Raw genomic sequence first — 15,352 nt, 5'->3', positions numbered from 1 at the left:
AGGCCACCAGCCAAGAGATACGACCCAGGGAGTGCATCCTTATTACTAGCACACTCCCCGCATAGAAGGCGCACTCTTCCCTCTCTCACGCTTTGAGTCGTGTACAGTATCGATCATATACTAATGGGATATCTTACATATACGCTTATCGTTAGATTCTGCCTACTTGCCAAGAAATCCCTAACATTTAGCATCCTCCGGGGTTGGCTATTCTAGAGTCCGCGAACATAGTTTAAACCGGGATGCAATGTATGCTGTTGTTATGTCTACGAGATATCCTCTTAATGTTCCATCCCCGCCGTTAATGCGCCTGCGTTCTATCAATCTAGTCGATTAGCCATCGATCTATCAACATGTTCAATATTGATGAGATCGACGAAGTGTTCCTAGAGTTTTGTAGATTAACTCGTAGGTTAGGTGGAATAAGTGCACCGATTATTCAGGGCATTACTGGGTCCATTAGACGGGCCACCAACGAGATTAGGCGTAGCCATTGGCGAGCACATTTGGAGGATGAACTTAATGATGGGGCAGTAGAAGAGGCCAACGGTGGAAAGTTTAATGGTCGACAATCGCAGACGATAACTCTTTGCTAAGATACGAGGCGTTCTCAATGAGGATGACGGGTAAGAGTTCCTTCTGCAGGGTTCCCATAAGTAACTAAGATTATCATAGGTTCTAGCACAGCGCCTAGAAAGGTAAGAGCAGGTCTCGATTTCACTCTGTACATCATCACGAATGATAGATTGTGTAAGATGGGGTTTATGTACTAAAGCCTAAACCAGTTGATGGAGCTGATTCACGAGAGCACTATTTACGAGATTAGAGACATATTCATGCACTTGGCGGTAACGGTATACCCATGGATGGGCGGACTTACTTATGGAAGAGAGCGGGCTCGAGTCCAGGCACGCACTTACAAACAAGGACTGGAACATGGAGAAGCCCGTGATTGGTTTGTCTGGCTGTATTTTGAGGAAGCGCGCGAGGAACTACTTAATTGATGCCGCGACGAGCCACTCGATTAAGATCCTGCATTATGGAGGGCCCTGTCTCGATCCTGAAAATGGACGAGTACACAGACAGCAACTCACATGAGCTGCTAACCAGGGCCAGGTATGAGTTCAGGAACTCACATCGCGCCCGCAAATATAGGCGTCAGCTAGTACGGAGGGCTATCACGATCACGGTCACGGATCCCCGTCTTTAACACGTGTAAAATAGGTCACTGGTATCAGAGCTGCGAGCTGCTCTTTTCAAACCGATCCAGATACCACTAGCCCTTCAGTCCCGTACAGTGGGTTGGCTCATTAGGAGGAGGATGGTTAGGTAGAACAGATACGTATATAATAGTAGGTATGCTGGAAGCTTGGGGCGTAGCTTAAGGCTTGCCCATGCTGGTCTGAATAGTTCCCTTGATAACGTACCACGTGCGAGAAGAGATGCTCATGTATTCACGGTACAACACGCAGACATCAGCGAGCAAACAGTGACCAGGGACATACTTTGAAGTCACACGAAGAAGGAGAAGGAGAAGAAGGAGAAGAGCGATGGCCTCTGATATTGAAACGAATGAGCGAGTGCACCAATTGAGTGATCTGATCGAAGCCTAGTCATCCCTATTGCTATTTCGGGTGTCGCTTTCTACAACCCAACACACGTGACCTCTCAAATTCTCCCTCACTGGCCCATCTCTACTTAGATGGATCATGTTACTGACATTCTCCTTTCCCCCTCTTCCCCACAACAACCGACCCAGGCTGGCAAACTTGCTCTTCAGCGTACGGTCTCAACGGTGGCCGCCAATGCCTTCTCGCCTCCCATCGCAAAGGTATTTGTGTCGACCTTGGTCACTTGTTCGTCGAGGTCGCGCTTCTGATCCTCGGACATGTGTGTGATGTCGAGGGCGACCTCTTCGCCGAACAGCGCCGCGATCTCCTCGAGAGACAGCTGCTTGGTCTCGGGGAAATAGAGCCAGATGACTGGCAGTCCGCAGGCGGGCACGAGGATGAAGATAAGGTAGTATTTCCAGCCGATAGTGGCGAATGCGGTTGGTGCGAGTTGGCCGAAGACTGCGGGATTTTGTTAGCGTGAGGTCGAGATGGGGAGACGGGGGATTAAATCGAGACTTACGCAGGGCCGGAGCAAAGTAACCGATGATAGATACTGCCATCCCGGTGGTGCGCATGTATGCCGGAAAGATCTCGGAACAGTAGACATAGCTAGTCGAGTCCAAGCAGAAGCCATAGAACGTCGTGTACAGGTAGACGAAGAAGACGCCGAAGCCGCACCCGACCCGGTTAGAGGTGCCGGCGTAACGGGCGACCATGATTGTGTACAGTGTCAGAGCAAAGACCGAGCCGGTCTGAACAGAAAAGAAGTCAGTAGGTATATCGGCGGGAGTGGTTGGAAGGATGGGCTGAACTCACCAGACCGACGAGGAGCAGGCGCTTCCGGCCAAAGTGATCCAGCATCAAGGCGTTAGTAAAGTTGCCGACAGCTGACCATGTGTTGTAGACAGCGAGCAGGCAGATCGCGAGCCATCCGGTGATTCCGAGGTTGTTGTAAAGGATTACCTGGTAAGTGACTGTGACAAGGACACCAGAGCACTGAAGAAGGAATCTGTCGATTCGGTCAGTAACGAGGCTTCGAAAGGGCGAGTATGGCATTGCTCACTGGGTAAGGAAACCAATGATCATGCGCTTTCGCATGGGAGGCTGGCGGATCGAGGCGAGAATGGTGGTCCGATTGCGGGCTTCGAGCTCAATCTGCTGGCGGATTTGAAGATATTCCTCGCGAGCAAGCGTGTTGCTTTCGTCCCCAGGCACCTTGTGGAATTTTTCTAAAACTCGCAGGGCTGGCTCATAGTGCTCTCGAGTAATCAGCCAACGGGGCGATTCCGGGAGCCAGAAGATGGCGGGTGCGAGTATGAGTGGCGAGAGGCCTGCGACACTGGTTACCATTTGCTTGAGTTCGAGGTGTTGCTAGAGCTGCTTACCACTCAATGCAAGGGCAAGCCGCCACTGGACTTGGGGGTTGCTGGCAAAGGAGCATCCCAGACCTCCCCATGTTGCGACGGACTAAAACGACACGTCAGCTGAAGTTGAGCGGTTGCAGAGCAAAGCCATATGTACCGCTCCAACGACAAGCAAGAATCCATGTTGTCCGACCATGTGGCCACGTCTGTGAGCTGGGCTGATCTCGCTCTGGTAAATCGGGACAATGGTTTGGAAGCCACCAGAACTGTATACATATCAACCACGCTGCACGAGATAACCTCGGGTATTTGGTTACGAACCAAATTCCAGACAGTGCTCGGCCGATGAGAATCATTGAGACATGAACGGCAGATCCCAAGAGAACGCCACCGACGACGCCGATGACCGATGTCGCGAACAAGGCACGGCGTCGTCCGAACCTCTCACAAGCCCACGCACCGAGGACTGCGCCCACAATACCTCCGCCAAAGTAACAGCCAGGGATAGCTAGAACGAGCCCATCAGAAGCGTCCCAGACAGTGGTATAGCGAGTCTACTCACCGCCGATGACACCGGTAGTGGACGTAATGTCAAGATTGAAGTAGTCATAGAAGGAGGGCATGCCCAGCACGGGACCCGTCACGTTCACAGTGAATCCATAGGTGAAAGAGCCAAGGGCCACGGTCAGAACAACAAGGAAGTTGTACGGGTTGACTTTTCGTCCCGCCATGATGTGCACACAAGGAGCCTCAGAAATGGGTTTCGAGATGAGAGAGGCAGGGAGGGATCGCGAGAAATATTTATGACAGAGCAGGGTTCCACCCCATGTATACAAGGGGCGGCCGCCCAATGAACGAAAGAGATATAATTGCGGGGCCCCAGAATCCAGGCCCATGGCACGAGATTTGCTACCGAGGACAGCCCTTTGATTGGGCATACACACGCCGAATCGGTCAACTCCTCGGAATCGGCCATCACTAGATTCTCTATGAGGATACATGGTATCTTGGAGACCTCCCTTTCACACCAGCCTCCGGTCCATTTTCTGGGGTATCCTGGAGCTGCCTGTCCGGGGCAAATGTCCTGCTCTCGACATACTGCGTCCACTAGCTCCCTGATCTACGTCAAACAAACACGAAAGCCGAATTGATATTGTTAGCCATGCCGAGCTTGTACTGTCGTTTCTCTCGGAGGTGCACAAGCAGCATAATGTACACCGGGTACTTGTCAGACCTCAGAGTCCGGTGGGCAGATCCCGATTGATTTTGGGATATTACTCTCACCGCGTCCCCTTTCCCCTGATCGCATAACATGCTCAGCATTCACTCCACTCCTGCCTACCTAGTTTGAACTCGACTTGACACTCACCATGGCTGACAACAAGATCTCTTCCGTCAACGAGGAGCATGCAGAATCAATTGGTGAGGTGAAGAAGGGCGTGATTGATTCCATGTTGATCGACACCGAGCGCTCTCCGGAAGCTCGTGGTCGGTTGGTCGACGACGTGCCCCGAAGTTACTGGGTCAGTGGGCGATTCTTGGGTAGTTACGTCGCCGTGATCCTGGCCAGCAATGCTGGCATTGGCGGCTTCAGCCTTGCAGCACCGGTCCTTAGTGCAGTTAACAACGAGCTGGGCCCTAGCCCAAATATCAGCTGGATCGGATTGAGCTGGTTGTTGTGTCAGGGCATCGGCGCCCTCATCGTCGGCCGGCTCTCTGACATCTTCGGTCGCCGCTGGATGTTCATCACGGGCTCCATCATCGGTCTCATCGGTAGCATCTTTGCGAGTCAGTGCCAGACCGTCGAACAGCTCATCGGGGCCACAACTATCTTGGGCATCGGTGGCGGTATCCAAGTCAATTTCTGGTGGGTGACTAGCGAGATCGTACCCATGAAGTACAGATACGTCGCAGTGGCAGGTTGTTTCGCGCTGGCACCGTACAGCCACTTGGGATCGAAGATCGCATACTCCCTTCTCACTCAAACCAGCCCCGGCTGGAGGTCGATCTATTACCTGCTCATCGCCACGAATGCTGCGTCGGTCGCGGCCTGGTATTCATTCTATCATCCACCTACCTTCAAAATGCTTCATCGTCACAGGGCCGCTAAAGACTTGCTCACCACCTTCGACTGGCTTGGTCTCGTTCTCTACATCGGATCCACCATTACCTTCCTCATGGGACTTCAATGGGGAGGCGCTTTGCATCCCTGGAAGAGTGCCCATGTGATTGGAGCCATGCTGGCTGGGGCAGCGGGACTCGCAATCTTCATCGGCTGGGAGATCTACCTGCCCAGGAAGTCTCAGAACATCATCCCGTTCGTGACGCTGTACTACCTCCGGAACTTCAATTGGCTGTGTAGCACGATTTTGTCCGGCGTTGGCGGTTCCGCGTACTACGGCTTTAGCACCATCTGGCCCTCTGCCGTAAGTACCATCTACTCAGTCCCCAGCCATTCCCAATACAGCACTCTCCTCTGCCTGGTCACTATGTCCTACACTTACGGACAGGCCACCGCCACGCTTGCCACCCACTGGACCGGACCAAAACCCCTGCTCATCACTTGCATGGTGATCTCCGGGCCCATCCTGGCAGCGGTTGCTTACAATCCTCTCAACATGAGCCTCACTATGGGCTTGATCACCGTAGGGTGCATCTTCATCGGGGGAATGGAAGGCATCGCCCTGGTCACCACCACGTTCCCCCTCCGGACCCAGGAAGAGATCGGCTCCGCCGGTGGTCTCAGCGGCACCATCCGCCTGTTCTTCTCCTGCGTCTCCCTGGCCATCTACGGCACCACTTTGACCAACCGCCTGGCCACGACAATCCCCGCGAACATCCTCCCGGCCATGGCAGACGCCGGGCTCCCGTCGTCCTCTATCCCCGCTCTGCTTTCAGGCCTGTCGGGCGCGACCGCTCTTAACGAAACTACGGTGGCGGGATTGAATCCGCATATCCTATCCATCGCGCAGACCGCCTACAGGGTCGCCAATGCTCAGGCCTACCGGACCGTCTTCCTCGTCTCACTCGCGTTCACGGGGCCCGGCATGATCCTCGTCTGGTTCACGTCGCAGAACGACCGGGCCAAGGAGGACTTGATCGCCGGCCATTTACACAAGCGTGGGGAAGAGAGGACCTTGGAGACTCAGGCGGACTGAGGGTCCGTCCTGGACGTGAAATTGGTTGGCACGTGGTCTCAAGCGGCCTAGTGATGATGTCTGCGTTTGCCTGATGCCGTTACTTTAATATTAAAAGCACGTGCGAATCCGGGTCAAGAGGACTATGATCCTGTCAACTACAAAGCTCATCTACATCCAAACTCGAAACAAACTGTTGTCGCGTTGAGATCTAGCTTCAAACGAGAGGAACGACGCTCTTGTGTTTTTGGAAATAATGTTGGAAACGTAGCTGAAATGAAAAGGGCGTCTGTTTGATCATGTAGTCAAGATTGACGACTACCGAGCTTTGCACTTTGAAGCTTGTAACATCGAGTAGGTGTAAAAATTTTCTCGCCAAAAATGAGAGCGGTCTATCTGGACGAGAAAAAATGATCACGAGAAAGAGATAGCGCATTTGGCTAGGGTTAGGAAGCATTTGTCACGCAAAGGAGGGGGGGAGCATTTTCTTTCCCACGCTTGCTTAATAGTAGACTATATACTATAGCAGTGCCGAGAGGCCGAATTTGTTCCAATTTCGTTGGAGCGTCTGATATCTGCCTCGCTGATGGTAATGTGAGCCCTAACTTATCTTAGGTTTGAGTGATTGATTCGGTCAATTCCGATGTGAAACCATACCATCGTCACCACGAGCCGCCTTCATCAATAGACATAGCGAAATTGTGGATTCTGGGGGGTAAAATATCAGCGACCTATTCTTCGGTTGCCCGTATACAAGGCAAGAACCTACCTTTTTGTCCGTCAGGTCATCTTCGTAAGCATGCTCGAATCCCTCCAAAGACCCTGTCCTGTCCCGCCGCCTGTTCTCCCAGATGCACAAGAATCGATAGACCATGGTCAAGCAGGCTGTGAGACTGGACGTCACCACGACCACAACCCAGGCCGGGACGTATCTAGGTGCATCTTTGGACTTGAACAGGATCGGCCCCATCACGTTTCCGAGGCAGTAGCCGATGAACATAGCGGCTGAGACGAAGGAGCGCTTGGTGTAGCCCGCGGTGTTGGCGATTGACAGCGTCATAGAGAGGACGTAGCTCCCGGCGAAGGAGCCCAAGAAGTAGACACCGACGAGGAGGCCGCCGAGTTGGGACCGGGGCAGAATCCAGAGCAAGAGGGACGACATCACGGTCAGGCACTGGCAGAGAACGATGAGGTAGGTTCGAATGTTTGGGATTTTGTACGCCAAGTAAGGTGCGCCAAGTTCAATGCTCCCGATGATAAAGCCGAATGGCATGAGAAGGAGGAGGGAGTTGAGTGAGCTGAATCCAAAACCGGCCACGATGATGGCCTGATAGGTCGACTGAGGCCCGTTCGCTATCATCATGAGAAACGCCATAGCGAAGACTAGCCAGAACTTAGCGTCAAGAAGGCCCTCTAGGACCTGGCTGGGTTTGAAGTGCACGTTGCGCACGCCAGTGTTGTTGGATCGGACGCGGGCCACGGCGATGTATCGTTCACGTTCAGTGAACCCTGTAGCGGTTATGGGATCTCCAGGCAATTTATAAAAAATGACGAACGACCAGAGAACCGTCAGGGCGCCCGCGAAAAGAAACATGTATTGCCACGGTGCCAAAGTGCCACCGGTGATGTGCCCAAGGCCGTAATTAACCAGTGGGGAGAAAATGGAGATGTATCCTTTTGGTACACAAGGGCGTGAGGATTCACAGTCGTCAGCCGAGAGGTAATAAACTTACCGGTGCAGCAGTACCATATCCCCATCCTGAAAGCCTGCTCATTCTTCTTATACCAACTACCCACAACGAGCATGAATATAGGAGCGATGCCGGCCTCGAGGAAACCGAGAAAGAACCGCTGAGCGTAGATACCTTGGTACGTCTTGCACGCGGCGGCGCACATCAACACGGCACCCCAGATACAGAGAATGATGCCGGCCACGTACCGGACGCGGAAGCGCTGGGACAGGACCACAGCGGGGTAGGCACCGCAAATAAAGCCCAGATAGAAGATGGAGGCCGAGAAGGAGTAACGATTGCCGACGGTCAGATTGAGGTCGTCTCTCATGCCAAAGATCGCCTTTTTTGATACGGATACGACGGTTAGTTTGAAGGAACGCCGCTAGGAAAAGGGGCGTCATACAGCCTGTGAAAACATTGCCTTGTCATAATATTGAAAGCCGTAGGACAGGCACAAGAATATCAGCAGTCGTCGGTCGATCTTCCTCACCAGTTGTTTCTCTTCTTCAGCGGTCCATTCTTCGCCTCCGCTGTATGAAGCGATCACCTTAACGGCTTCGTCGCCGTGAACCTCGTCCAGAGCGATGGGCTTCTTTATCTCTCGATCATGGCCGACTGCGCCGCCATGGCGTTCCTCGAGATGAATAGCCACTGAGTTGACGGCTTTGTTGGGCTCCATGTTGTGCATATTCTGCACAAATGCAGCCGACAGGGATTGCATAAAGCTTAGTGCTGACAACCAACGTGTAAACAGTGTACTATAAGGAGTATTTATCTCCAATAAAAATGAATAGTAATAAAATTAATAGTCCAGCGGGTCCCCAGAATCTCGGACGAGATGTTGCGGGGTTGCGGGCGCCGAGTGGCTCGAAATGATCCGACTCTCACTTCGGGATGGTGTTGATTGGTCGTGCTGACCGTCGGCGCTGATGACAGGCGAGTCAACGGAGTTACGGATTATGTCAAAAAGGGGGAAGCATCCCGAGTTGAGTATAGGCGTCGGTCGATACTCAGCCCCAAGATTCTGTGTTTATGGCCGCTCAAGTGCAGAGGTATGAGGTCCAAATCCTTGCATATGTATTTGTGGCTATTTGGTCCAGAAACCTCCAATCAGCCATCACCTGCGGGGTATCCTGTAGGTGCCTATCTCGAGCGATTACTCCTTTGCTTCCTGTCGTTGATAGGAGTATACAAGGGACTCAACATCGCTAACGAGGTCAATAACCTTATGATCTGAGACGTCAAAAGGCTTTCTAAGCATTGTAAGGTGGACAGGACTCACCGGCAAAGGGGACAATTTGGGTCCCTACAAAGCCTCCCACGCCTTTATGTCTGTCTGCCCACCAATAGCAATTTGCCATTCCCGCCCAACTAGCTGAGAAGGGGCCACGTCCTTGAGGTGTTGGTTCCAAGGTCAGCATAAAGCTGAGGCCCCAGCCTTGGGGCTGGTGATGAGGTTGGCTGGGATATAGTTCTGGAATGGGGTTTGTGTCCTCCGGGAGCGCAGAAGGAATGCCCTTGCGTGCAAAATCCGGGAATTGAGGTATCTGGTTCAGGAACATTATGTCTACTGTGGAGCTCCGAAGGATACGCGCATTTGTTGTAGGAGAGAGCCCACCGTTGAGCAGCGTGGCAATGATTTCTGTCATTGAAATCACATTAGTCGGAAAAGACTTAGCAGGAGGTTGATTATACCGCAATATTCAACGGGTCGACTAAATATCCCTCCAGCAGCATTTTGAAATGCTGAACTTTTATCATCTTCATTGGCAATGTCAAGAATGGACTGCATGAAGTGATGGCCCTCTTTGAGACTTCCGTCCGTTGAAGAGCGATGATTCATCTTAGCCAGCTTCTGCTGCATGACTTCGTTTGGAAACAGAGTTGCATTTTCGAGGCCCAAAGGTTCAAAGATATTGTTGCGTAAGTAGTCTTCCATTCTTTGGCCACTGGCGAGCTCTACCATGAGGGATACCCATTCATTGTTGAACTGGACGGCGTTAGCATCTCTGATGATATCCGAATCCAAGAACGCTGGGACCGTACGCCATAATGCCAATCCTCTCCTGGCTCAGTAATAAGTGGCTGGTCGAAGTCCACAAAGTTCCTGGAGTGAGAGAGAATCCAGTCCCGGAGGGGGGGGCAGTATGGCGCGTAGTTGAAGCCGGCTAAACGGGTTAGTAGAACCAATGGAAAGGAACCAGGCGTTGCGAACCTGTATGAGTGAGGAGCATCCGAAGTGTGATTCTGTTATTCTTGCTAACAAATCCAAGTTCACCGTTGGAATCTTGCTTGAGAATCTGGACCGCCTTCAGCCTGGGACACAGTAGTTCAACCTGATCCGGATCATCCAGGTTGAGCAGACCACGTTCGACAAGCTGCATGCAAGCTATGCTTAGGATCAACTTGGAGCACGATGCCAGCCAAAAGATCGTGGCCAACTCCATGGGTTCGGGACTCTGCGAACCTATCTTCCCTTGTGCTTCTGAGAAGATCAACTTCCCAGACTTGTTGACCACGCAGACCACGGCTCCAGGAATACCCTTGACGGGGTCAGCGACAGCATCAATGAGTCTCTTGTGTAGTGCTGTTTCCCCGTCAGCGGAGAGTTGATAGTCGAGGGTGCTCATTTCTCTCTGCAATTGAAGCCCTCGGAAAAGGGTAGAAATATCTTCTACAGAACACTCCGCCGTGTCGACCTGAAGAGACTGGCCGCACCGCGCGGGATATTTTCGCTCATATTGAATTTGCTCGGGCTACAGCTTTCGGCATACCTTGCCCCATCCAAGTAGTGTAAAAAGGACTAGGTGGTCGGTCAAGTCTGCGGTAGTGTCCTCGGTAGTCTCGGGTGTCTACTTTGCAGGTCCAGCACCAACGTTCTTATCCTTGTGGCCACACTCCTTTCGTTCACTAAGTCAGGCATGCATGAATATCGTAGTGCTCTCTCCACACGCCTTCTGAGCAGAAAAGAGTTTCAGGAACTGACTCCACGCGGGCCTTCAAGCCATCACATAACCTGTAACTTCTGCTCCAATACGATCTCGCCATACATGACGAGCGGCGAAAGATTGCTAAACGAATCGATATCCCCCATCAACCTCTCACTCGTCGCCTTGAATGCCACGTTAAAAGCCTCCAGCGAATCCCAATCGAGCGAGACTTGAAGGAGGTACTGTTTATCGGCACCTGGTTTTATCGGTGACCCGTGTAATTGCACCGCTCGGACACCTGGAATCCATCGAGAGGCCATGTCAATCTCTCTGATCGTGCGCGGGGGGGATCTTCGACAAAATGGTCCTTACCTCTGAGACCGAATGGACCCATCTCTTTGATCACTTTTGGTGCATGTCCGGTAAGATACTTTTGTACGTCCACCCTGCCGCCCGGCACGTTTGCGTAGAGAACTGTCACGGTGATGGCCATCGCTTCAAAGGATGCTGGAAAGTCTTTGGTGAGGGCAAGAAATGGTGAGGTTGGCTGCTGTGGAAAGAAGTATTACACCACTGAATCGAAATCGGGGGCTTCGTAAAACTTTCTGGCACTGGAACACCGAACGATCTCGGCCGCAGCCGGGCCGGACACCGATCCAGGGGAAAAGTCAATGTCAAGCCGCGCTGGCTTCGAGGAGCATTCTGCACATAAAGTCTCCTGCAATTAGAAGCATTATCTACGCGCGGAAAGGTCTTAACAACTAGTCTAAGAAGCTAGAAAATTAAATGAGTCCATTTATGCCCGCAGTCTTGAAAAGGCGAGGAGTCTTGAATCATATTCTGGATGTAAGGTGCCTATTTCTGGAACTCTGGATCGAATCTGCAGTCACTCAAGTGCAGCCATACTGAAGTGCAATCCAAATTCTGCCATAGGTTAGTCAGTCGTTCAAGCTGGTAAGAAACCGGAAGAATCGGGTCGACCATCGTTGAGAACGCGGCCACTTACTTTGCAACGCGGGTCCTTGTCTGCGGCTTCATATATCTTCAGCGAAGTCTCCCCCATTTGAGCCGGTGTATCGCCTAATTTTGCCATGTCGACCCCCAGAGCCACGTCTTTTATGATCATGGGAATGACGAACGAGACTTCGTACTTGTTGCTCGCAGGACCCGGGACGATGCCAGGAACAGGCTGAGCGTACTCGAGTGCCCATGACGCCCCACTCGAGTTCCGCATGCACTCGAACAATACTTTCCTGTCCACGCCGTTTGCCATTCCCATGGCGAAAGCCTCTGCCAGAGTAACCATGTTATTACAGGCGGCATAGTTATTGGCGATTTTGGCAGCCAAGCCAGTGGAGAATGTTCCGCAGAAGGTGATGCGGTCCTCATGAGCCATTGTTTTGATAATATTATAGATCCTCTGTGCCACGGGATCCGAATCCGGGTTTCCAGGATGCCCAATCATGAACGCAAGAGTGCCCTCTCGCGCTCGTTTAATACCGCCCTTTGGCCTAGTCAGACTCTAATTTCTGGATCGAAAGGTTCAACCATTCACCGGATGCAGGAGGGAGTTCGCATGCATGGGGAAACAGGACCGCTTACCGATATAGGAGCGTCAACGTATGTGCCGATTCCAGCCTCAGAAAGTTCGCGTTCGACTTCTCGAGTTGTGGTCAGGTCTATGGTGCTGCACTCAAGCATAATCCTATCTGGGTCTTTGGGCGCCAGAATGATTCCCGTCTGATCATCAAGGTAAAGGGACCGCACATGAGGTGAGGCTGTGACAACGGAAATGAGAACCTTTGCCTGAGTCGCTGCTTCTTTGGCAGACTTGACGATATGAACTGGGCCGAAATCTGCGTGTTCCTCGGCGAACATTTTGCATGCTTCCAAGTTCAGGTCGTTGATGTATAGCGGCGTCTCCTTGGGCATCTTTTTGCGTAAATTCGAGGCCATTCGGTAGCCCATCCTCCCCAAACCTGGCCCGTCTCCCATTTAACCTCAATACGAAGCTCGAAGGGATGATAGACTTACCCACGAACGCAATACTTTTCTCAGGCGCCATGTCTGTCAGTTTGGTGCAGACCGAAATGGAGTATCCGTATGCTTTGATTAGTCTCTGGATCTGGAGCTCTTTATAAGATGTCACGTCTGTCAAAGATTCTGTTAACCTAGCACAAGGCGATGAAATAGGGTAGTCAACGTTGGATCGAAGACGTGGTGCTCAGGGGGATTAGCGGGTCTTCGATCAAGCGCGTCGGCCTGAAGCTCATTGGAGGGGAGGCTCAGGCGCCAACCAACTCCGTCGAGATATGGCCGAAATGCTCCACGGTGGCCATAGCCTAAAATTGAAGTATACATCTCTAAGTGACCGAGCGTGAAATCTACCCCGAGGGGAACAAGGAGTATCCCCTCCGCTCGGCGGACTGTAGTGAGATGGATTGAACTTCCGGCTGGGGATAGCCTAGCCTCACCAGCATGTGATGCTAGAATGTCATGCCGTGCATTTATTGAATAAACATAAGATTCATACTTGCCCGGTAAGTGTTGTTACTCCTGAATCTGGTTTACAAGACAACCTTCGATATTGTCCAGTCCTAGGGTGGGCTATATTAAACCTTACCTAGCCATCCTCGTCACTCTTTACTGTCGCAACGATGACGAACAATATAGGATTCATTGGCATGTCCCTCTTAATGGAACCAGTCTCGTCTGGACCTATGATAACGGATGATAGGCCTGGGCGCCATGGGCTTCCACATGGCAGGACACATCCGCAAGAAGATGGATCCAGCTTCGACCCTCTTCATCAACGATATTTCTCTGGCATCATGCAAGCGCTTTGTAGAGTTATTCAGCCAGTTCGGACCAGTCGAAGTGACAGAGACTGCCAGAGATCTTGCCAACCAGAGCAAGGTGATTCTGTCCATCGTCCCGCAAGGAGCCAACGTTCGAGCCGTCTATTTAGAAGGCTCTGGTGCCATAATAAAAGCTAATAAAGGGGACCGCTTGATCCTTGAATGTAGTACAATCGATATGAACACGACAAGGGATGTCGGCCGTCAAATTACTGATGCAGGCATTGGGACTTACGTCGACACTCCAGTCTCAGTAAGTCTCTGCACACAAGGACTCTTTCCCCGTTGCTGACCGGAGACCAACTCGAACAGGGAGGAGTGGTAGGCGCTCAAAGTGGTGCCCTCGCATTCCTCGTAGGTCATAAGGACAACAGTGTCGACCCCGTTACCCGGAAAATCCTTGAGATTGTGACGATGATGGGCCCTCCTGCAAAGGTTTCGTTCTGCGGGAACCTCGGCAATGGGCTGGCCGCCAAAATTACCAACAATTATATTGCCTGCTCGGTGCTTCTTGCTACTGCAGAAGCCATGGCAGTGGGTATCCGGGCAGGCGTCGACAAGAAGGTCCTCTACGACTGTATCCGCAATTCCACAGGCCAGTCTTGGGTGCTAGAAAATATGCTACCAGTTCCGGGGATTGTGCCTCACGCTCCGAGCAGCAATGGCTACCATCCAACTTTTAGACCGCACATGATCATCAAAGACATTAGCCTCGCCATAGAAGCAGCGGAGCAGACAGGAATCGAAGCAACTGTTGCAAAAACGGCATTGGAGGTTTTCAAAAAGTCGGCCGAGGACCCTCGCTGCGTTGTAAGTATTTCGGCTCCTTTCTGCTGCCGCTTTGCCGTCGCTGACCACTTTGTTGATAAAGGACCGAGACTGTACGTCGGTTTGGCTTATGATTATGGATGAGGAGGAAGAGGGTTCAGGCAATTAGTGGAAACATGGGGGGTTCATGCAAGTCAAATTTCTCATAAATATGCTAGATGACAAAATGCACTTTTGTACTGCCATTAACAGGCCTAGGTATTCACAGTCTGCGGTGCAAGTCCACAACAGCCCACGGGCTTTTTAACTTAGATCTACCCAGGTTCGAGACTCTCCTTTTACCAAGCATGCGATTGGAGGCTTCCTCCATCCATGCCTATCAATTTATTCCTCCGCTACACCGGAACGAGTTTTGTACCAGCATCTGCAACATATCAGTCTCTGATTTCCTCAACATGCACCAGGTGCACATCATCCTCAGTAGGTTTCTCGTACATAGCAGCCTTGAGCGCTTCAGTAATGTAGTGTGGCTTAGCGAAGCGTCTACGAATTGCCTCTTGTTGTGGGTCGAACAAGATGATATCATCCCCGAATTTTTTCAGCAATATCCCCAAGTGCCATTCCCTTCGTCTGGTAGGGTTATCAGCACTCGTAGTCCAGTAATGATGATTCTAATCTTACCTCTTGGAACACAAAGTATGTGACTATACCAGCGACGATCGACTTCGAGATGAAGAAAGGATAGAATTCTCAGCCAACGTGTTCGAGAGCTGTTGGGGTTGTGGAGAGATAAATCAAAGATGAAAGCAAGAGGCTACTGGCTCCTATGTTGAGCCCACGAGCTCGGACTGGATTTAGGAAGATTTCCGCCGCAAAGATATAAGTAGTGGTGTCGATATGCCTGGAGAGAAAAAACCAGGAAAAAGAAGATGAAGAACACAGCGGCCTT

General features: G+C 51.6%; 7 protein-coding genes across 7 annotated transcripts; 2 read left to right on the top strand and 5 right to left on the bottom strand.

Moving 5' to 3' along the window:
* Positions 1-1,776: 1,776 nt before the first annotated feature.
* Z519_12301 (uncharacterized protein) lies at positions 1,777-3,708 on the bottom strand (the record flags this gene model as incomplete). Its single annotated transcript, XM_016770007.1, has 8 exons — positions 1,777-2,072; positions 2,134-2,365; positions 2,430-2,622; positions 2,677-2,944; positions 2,999-3,080; positions 3,135-3,243; positions 3,299-3,485; positions 3,540-3,708. 8 exons carry the CDS (start codon positions 3,706-3,708, stop codon positions 1,777-1,779), a joined length of 1,536 nt encoding a protein of 511 aa, XP_016613859.1.
* A 639-nt stretch (positions 3,709-4,347) lies between these two features.
* Z519_12300 (uncharacterized protein) lies at positions 4,348-6,135 on the top strand (the record flags this gene model as incomplete). Its single annotated transcript, XM_016770006.1, has 1 exon — positions 4,348-6,135. One exon carries the CDS (start codon positions 4,348-4,350, stop codon positions 6,133-6,135), a length of 1,788 nt encoding a protein of 595 aa, XP_016613858.1.
* A 660-nt stretch (positions 6,136-6,795) lies between these two features.
* Z519_12299 (uncharacterized protein) lies at positions 6,796-8,526 on the bottom strand (the record flags this gene model as incomplete). Its single annotated transcript, XM_016770005.1, has 4 exons — positions 6,796-6,822; positions 6,884-7,788; positions 7,848-8,187; positions 8,251-8,526. 4 exons carry the CDS (start codon positions 8,524-8,526, stop codon positions 6,796-6,798), a joined length of 1,548 nt encoding a protein of 515 aa, XP_016613857.1.
* Positions 8,527-9,003: 477 nt separating this feature from the next.
* Positions 9,004-10,477, bottom strand: Z519_12298 (uncharacterized protein; the record flags this gene model as incomplete). The annotated part of the gene is made up of 5 exons (XM_016770004.1): positions 9,004-9,080; positions 9,130-9,489; positions 9,543-9,837; positions 9,894-10,015; positions 10,063-10,477. The coding sequence occupies 5 exons, from the start codon at positions 10,475-10,477 to the stop codon at positions 9,004-9,006; spliced, it is 1,269 nt and encodes a 422-aa protein (XP_016613856.1).
* Positions 10,478-10,854: 377 nt separating this feature from the next.
* On the bottom strand, positions 10,855-11,270 carry Z519_12297 (uncharacterized protein; the record flags this gene model as incomplete). Its single annotated transcript, XM_016770003.1, has 2 exons — positions 10,855-11,075; positions 11,150-11,270. The coding sequence occupies 2 exons, from the start codon at positions 11,268-11,270 to the stop codon at positions 10,855-10,857; spliced, it is 342 nt and encodes a 113-aa protein (XP_016613855.1).
* Positions 11,271-11,632: 362 nt separating this feature from the next.
* Z519_12296 (uncharacterized protein) lies at positions 11,633-12,842 on the bottom strand (the record flags this gene model as incomplete). Its single annotated transcript, XM_016770002.1, has 4 exons — positions 11,633-11,701; positions 11,784-12,281; positions 12,380-12,756; positions 12,812-12,842. The coding sequence occupies 4 exons, from the start codon at positions 12,840-12,842 to the stop codon at positions 11,633-11,635; spliced, it is 975 nt and encodes a 324-aa protein (XP_016613854.1).
* A 683-nt stretch (positions 12,843-13,525) lies between these two features.
* Positions 13,526-14,572, top strand: Z519_12295 (uncharacterized protein; the record flags this gene model as incomplete). The annotated part of the gene is made up of 3 exons (XM_016770001.1): positions 13,526-13,888; positions 13,948-14,445; positions 14,507-14,572. 3 exons carry the CDS (start codon positions 13,526-13,528, stop codon positions 14,570-14,572), a joined length of 927 nt encoding a protein of 308 aa, XP_016613853.1.
* Between the last annotated feature and the right edge of the window lie 780 nt (positions 14,573-15,352).

This window comes from Cladophialophora bantiana (genome assembly GCF_000835475.1).
Source record: "Cladophialophora bantiana CBS 173.52 unplaced genomic scaffold supercont1.27, whole genome shotgun sequence".
NCBI classification, from domain to species: Eukaryota; Fungi; Ascomycota; class Eurotiomycetes; order Chaetothyriales; family Herpotrichiellaceae; genus Cladophialophora; species Cladophialophora bantiana.
The sequence above is the reverse complement of the archived record's forward strand: the minus strand, read 5'-3'. Positions and strand labels throughout refer to the sequence as shown.